General features: G+C 39.9%; 2 protein-coding genes across 2 annotated transcripts; both read right to left on the bottom strand.

Moving 5' to 3' along the window:
- Positions 1 to 604: 604 nt before the first annotated feature.
- LOC140183054 (protein FAR1-RELATED SEQUENCE 5-like) lies at positions 605 to 1,201 on the bottom strand. Its single transcript, XM_072231055.1, has one exon. The coding sequence runs from the start codon at positions 1,199 to 1,201 to the stop codon at positions 605 to 607; it is 597 nt and encodes a 198-aa protein (XP_072087156.1).
- A 268-nt stretch (positions 1,202 to 1,469) lies between these two features.
- On the bottom strand, positions 1,470 to 2,333 carry LOC112785825 (protein FAR1-RELATED SEQUENCE 5-like). The gene has a single exon (XM_025829247.1). It carries the CDS (start codon positions 2,331 to 2,333, stop codon positions 1,470 to 1,472), a length of 864 nt encoding a protein of 287 aa, XP_025685032.1.
- Positions 2,334 to 6,432: the final 4,099 nt, after the last annotated feature.

Genomic DNA, 6,432 nt, shown 5'->3' on the forward strand with positions numbered 1-6,432 from the left:
GGGCAGAAAGCTGGCGTTGAACGCCAGTTTGTGTCATCTATTCGTGGCCAAAGTATGGACTATTATACATTGCTGGAAAGCCCTGGATGTCTACTTTCCAATGCAATTGGAAGCGCGCCATTTCGAGTTCTGTAGCTCCAGAAAATCTACTTTGAGTGCCGGGAGGTCAGAATCCAACAGCATCAGCAGTCCTTCTTCAACCTCTGAATCTGATTTTTGCTCAAGTCCCTCAATTTCAGCCAGAAAATACCTGAAATCACAGAAAAACACACAAACTCATGGTAAAGTCCAGAAATGTGAATTTAACAAAAAACTAATGAAAACATCCCTAAAAGTAACTAGATCCTACTAAAAACATACTAAAAATAATGCCAAAAAGCGTATAAATTATCCGCTCATCAGAGCCCCATTTGTCTTCGAGACCACTGAGTCCTTGAGCTCGGATAGTGATGAGAGACCAAGATGGCCTCCGGCCCATTCATACGCTCGTCGTTGCAGCAATTCTGTGAGGTTGGCGATGCTGTCCCTGGCCACAACTAACTCGGCTGCATCTTCGGACCCAAGTTTTGCAACCACACTCATCGCCCAACAAAGGGCACCATATCTAAGCAAGCGTCCTTGATGGCCCTCTGTACTTTGGGGGGGGTTTCGATCTCCAATCCTTTGCATCCTTGCACCACCTGCTCAGAATAAGACCCTCCGGTATTTTTTCCAAACCCTCGTACTTCATCAGATAGAAGATATGATTACAAGAAATCCCCTCACTGTTCCACATTGAACACTTACACTCAATCTTTTCCTCGTTCGAATCATACAACACCCTATGTGTTTTGTTAGGTTTTCCCATCTTCGAAAACTTGTACACACACGTCCTGCTAATGCTATCCCTGCCCCGAAACAATAACGTCGCCACACTCTTTATTTGTTTCTTCACTTCTCTAAAAACTGCCTGTGTATACACCTTTGAAGCAAACAGCTCGATCGAATCAAGTTCGGTCGTTAGCACCAGACTATAATACGTGGAATAGAATTGGGCTGTAACTTCATTATTCCAATAGTCTTTTACAACCCGGTCTAAACTGTGGACAAGTTCCAAAATGCTTTCAGTTGATTTAAGAAAATCCTTAATGAAAGCATTGATCCCTTCACATCTTGAAGTTGTTCTGTATCCCGCACAGAAGGTGCCCCTCAGGTAGGCCATTGCCTAGCTTTCTCTACTTTCATATGTGCTCTGAACCCAGCTCTTATCTTGTAGGCCAAGGGACTCGACCGCCGTCTTCCAGTACTCCTCAAACTCGTTTATTTCAAAGTTTGCATAGAGAGCTTTCTTAAAAACCTTGCAAAATTCTGTATCCTTAACCCTTTGTACGCAATTCTTCTCCAGGTGACAACCGCACAGTCTGTGTCGCGGTTGGCATCACCTCTGCAATTGCAGCACGCATCGTCTTGTCCCATGACATCCAGCAGGTTCAACAACACCACCGGTAAGTGTGAACCTCTTCATCCTCCAGCAACGTGAACTCAAAATTGGATGTTTGCTTGTGGTGATTTGACCCAGAGAAAACCACCAGCGGCTTCCTGTACTTGTTAGAACGATACATAGAATCAAACGCCAACACATCACCAAATAGCTGATAATCCGCCATCATCTCGCCATCAGCCCAAAATAGGCTACCCAGGCGATTATCCGGGGTCCGTGTGTAGCGTGCCGCTGTCATTATGTCTGCATTTGCCTTACCCTCAAAGTAACCAATAGTTGCTGCTGCATCCCCATCACATATTCGTGTAATCCTTTGTCCGTGCACATAATTATACAAATCTCGTTTTGTAAATCGAAGCATACCATACCCACCATATTGTCCAGCCATGTAAGCCATTATTTTGGAGGTTGCTATCCCAAACTGCTTAAAACTGTCCACCTGTGCCCTGTTGCCTTCGCTCATCTTCTGATGACTAGGAAGAAGATGTGTAAACATGGCTGGGGCAAGCTCGTGGTTGTGTTCGTCAATGATGGTTCTTACCTTCCACACGCTCTGTTGCATATCGTAGTAAATCTTCAATTTGGCCTTACAGTCCATTCGACTCTCCAGCCTCTCCTCCCTTACTCGCTCAGGTCGATCATAGTGCTTTCGATGTCTTATACCTTGTCGATAGCAGAAAAAGTTTCTCGTTACCAAAATCCCATTAACACAACCTACATCTCCCTTCTGAACGCCAAAACTCCTTAATCTAGCAAAATCCTTGTAGGCAGCATAGGCATCCTCCTCCGTAGCAAAATTTCTACTCAAGAAGTCTTCCGCAACGACTTGCCGGCTCGGACCGCCGCCTTCCATGTCATTTGCACCACCAGACACCTAACCATCAACAGCATCCCCTACACATTTCTGGTCTGCTTCGGTACCCCCTCTATTGTCAAAGCTCTCTTCCTCGTCATAATCTTCGTCACTCCCACAATAATGCCCCCAGCAATCATCCGAACTACCCCAATCCGAGTCTTCAACCTCAACGGTGAACATACCCCTGAAATCCATGCAACACGGCTGGCCGACGTTCTAGCCTGAACACATACAAACCAAAGAAATGTAGCTCATAATCGCGCCAGGTATACATTCATACAATCAACCACAAATATCCCAAATAAGCCTATATTCTACTCTACAAATAGGGCATTACCATTGCACTGAAACTCTTTTAACATACAATTCAGCAACTCATTATACTTAAATAAAACATTGATCACCGCTGAATTTATAACTAACGCACTATATCACTAGTGAATTCATCGACACATTCACAACACGTATAAAAAAAATTATCGACTAAACAGAACCAGCAACAAAGATTCGACCATCTTGTCTTCCACTTAATTGACTTAATTTAATTCATATGTTTCTTCGTTTAACCAAAAACAAGGTTGAATAATGTATCCCTTTACTAAACAAAGCTCACCAATTAACTTTTCTTAACTAACGTCAGAACAAAAACTAACAAGCTATACACAATCTGAACCACTGAAGTTCAAACTAACACATGACAAGAATCTACCTGGGCACTCCAAAGTGCCTTCTCAAGAACTATGTTTTCATTATCCTGCCTACCATCCTGCTGGTACCTATAGCACCCTCAATTTTCCAAAACCAACAATCATCATGCATATGACCACATTTAATTATCTATACTTGATCATGTTTTCATTACAGTACTTATCCCTTGATTTCTTAGCCTCCTCAATCATATTATTTTGCAAACAAAAAATTACTCTTACAATTGGATTCTCTAATTAATACTACAACATCAACATATTACTTATCTTAACTAATCTTATATGGATTATTTTTCACAAATAAACAATGACAAAAAAAGAACAACAACTACATTATGTTCCACGAAAAAACTATACATATTATGTATTCCTACTCTACCAAACCTTGAAGGAGATAACCTTCTTGTATTTCTTTTGAAATGATGCAAAGGTGTGTTCCCATGATTAAAGGATATTATTCAAACATGAATCACGGGAGGGGCCGGGAAGCTCGCTATTTACCGGGATGAGGGATCGAAGGAGCCCCACTCCAAGCCTGCGACGAGGAATCTGACTATTGGCGCACTAGGGCAGCACCTTTACCCCGTCGGACCACTACGATCACAGCCACATCACGCGCACCACCATGGCGGCAGTGAGAACACCCGCGACGGTGTTCCTGCAGTCCGAATCTAAGGGTTTGCTTCGATCTTAGGAGATTAGTGAAGAGAAGACCCAACTCCTGGCTTTCGTTGTTTCTTTTTTTTTTGCTGCACCCAACAAGGCCCATCCCGCGAACTTCAAACCAACGGAACCGGCCAGATTCAAAATCCCGTTCGATTTCATGCCCCTAAGTCGGCTCAATCGCCCCTCCTGTGAGCGCCCACAATTTCCTGAGAGCCAGCTGCATCTAACAACATCGGGCAACACGTGTCCACACGAGAAATACCTATAGCGTACATCTGTATCTATGTATCAAGTAACCTCTGTACACTAGCGTGACCCTAATAATAATAATAATTAGAATTAAATCTCAAATTGGTCCTTAAATTCGCAATTGAGGCTCAAATTCGTTCTTAAACATAAAATTGCCCCAAATTTGTCCCTAAACTTAACAACGGCCGTCTTTGAGATATTTTTCGACGACCTATTGATGACATGGTTGGACAGAGACCATGCTGGACTTGTAAACGTCGTCGTTTTTCTTTCTGGCTCCCAAATACAACTGAAACGATGTCGTTTTGAGTACTAAGAGGGGTTTAAATTGTTGACGTTACTGTGCCTCTGTTTCTCACAAAGTTTCTTCTTCTTCTCCTAATCCCTGCAACTGCCGGTGTTGCCACTAAAGCAGCAGCAATTTCTCAACATAGAATCTCTGTCTCAAATAGACACTACAATTCTCTCACAATCGGAGCTCCATGCCTTGTCTTTCTCATCCCTCTCTGCCTTTGATCTCCACTCCACCCGTTGTCACATCATCACTCCCAAAATTGACCCCTCTCTCTTCAACGAGAGCACCGGATCTCGCTGCCAGGCATATTTTTGTCCCCCGCCTCCCCCAAGTCCTCTCCCACTGGCTACTGATGCCGTGTTGTTGGCCTCCTCCCTGCCGCTAAGCTACCTTCTCTCCCTTTCGATGACATTGGAAATGCCAAGAACTGTGTGATTATCGATTATCTGAAACAGTTTATCAGGAAAGATCCAAAATTCGACAGTTCGCTCTGCCTTCTTCTGCTTTTGTGCTGGTCACCTACCACGAAGGTGGTTTTTTCGAGGGGAGAAGAGAGATCGCTACGGTGAAATTCAAGGAGAAGAAGAGGAACAGAGGGCGGAAGCTGAAGGATTTCTCCAAGTTCACCTTCACCTTTAGCTTCTAGAAAGGAAACGACGGCATTTACAAGTCTAGCATGGTCTCTGTCTAACCACGTCATCAATCCGTCGTTGGAAAATACCTCAGGGACAATTGTTGTTAAATTCGGGAAAAAATTTGGGACAATTTTAAGTTCAAGGATGAGTTCGAGGTTCGATTGCAAATTTAGGAACCACTTTGAGATTTAACTCTAATAATAATTATTATTATTAACATCGTCATGGTTATTGTAGTTACACTACTAACAACAACAACAACAACAACAACAACAACAACAACAACAACAACAACAACAACAACAACAACAACAACAATAATAATAATAATCACAAAATTACTTGTATTGACATATTCAAGAAACTTCAGTGCATGCATGGTATCTAAGATTCAAACTATACATAAAAGATGGCTCACGAGATGGCTAGTGCATTTGTAACATCTGTCACATCTCGTTTAACTATTATATCATCTTCTTTCACATCTTAAGCTGGACTAACAATTTCATAATTACCTTCAGACTCTTCATCACTTCGGTATTATAGTCCAGCTAGTCTATGTTGGGTTTCGAAAAATTAACATCAACCATTTCCTTAAACTCAACATATAACTCGATAAGTGAGGTTTGTACTCTAGTTTGATGGTAGGTTGAAAATATTCCTTGCATACTAGCTTTATCAGCCACAGGCATTATTTGAAACTAAATGAAACTATCAAATACTAGCACAAGCTGTTTGTACAAAATATTTGAGAAAGTACACTTTTAAGTTTTTCATATGTTATCAAAAGAGGAACAACAATAATACATGAATTCTCACATAAAAATTTTACCCTCTCATCTGTACGAGGCAAAACTTGACCATTGTAATATATTTTTAACATAATTCTCCATTTTATATACTCATCACACACACTCATAATTTTTTTCACTCTATAAATATAGAGAACAAAACTCTCCAAATAAAGAATAATCTTATTTCTGCGTTTCAGCATAATACAATACTCTTTTTATAATTGATTTATATTTTTTAATTTTTATTAGTTAAAATGTCACTGACATTTTTATTTTTTTAGAACATGTCAATGATGTTTTGATCGTATTATATTTTAAAAAATGTTAAAATATCAAACCTCAGTGATGTTTTTATTTTTTTTAATTTAAAAATTAAAAAATTTGAGTTGAAAAAATTAAATTTTTTTTAATAAAAACGTAATTGCCATTTTATGATTTAGGATATAAAAAATTATTTTTTATACACAAAATATTATTGATATTTTGTACTTTTTAAACAATAACAGCAGTCGTATAACAGTGTAAAATTCACAGTAACAAAAATAACAAAGCATAACCTATATTTTGTTATAATATCAAAAAACAATCGGCCTAAGTTATACGTTTGAGTTTTATCTTTCTTCCTTTATTTTCCTTTTTTGAGAAAAAAGAAAACACACAATCTAATAATGCGCTTTTTAATTTTTATATGGAAGTATAGTATGTGTTGAACGTCGTTATGGAGAAGGAGGGTGCTTCACCTGAATGTAG

Source organism: Arachis hypogaea, chromosome 20, assembly GCF_003086295.3.
Source record: "Arachis hypogaea cultivar Tifrunner chromosome 20, arahy.Tifrunner.gnm2.J5K5, whole genome shotgun sequence".
NCBI classification, from domain to species: Eukaryota; Viridiplantae; Streptophyta; class Magnoliopsida; order Fabales; family Fabaceae; genus Arachis; species Arachis hypogaea.

Coding starts and splice junctions, on each gene's coding strand:
- LOC140183054 (XM_072231055.1), bottom strand. CDS start 1,201: ATGGCCTACCTGAGGGGCACCTTCTGTGCGGGATACAGAACAACTTCA.
- LOC112785825 (XM_025829247.1), bottom strand. CDS start 2,333: ATGGAAGGCGGCGGTCCGAGCCGGCAAGTCGTTGCGGAAGACTTCTTG.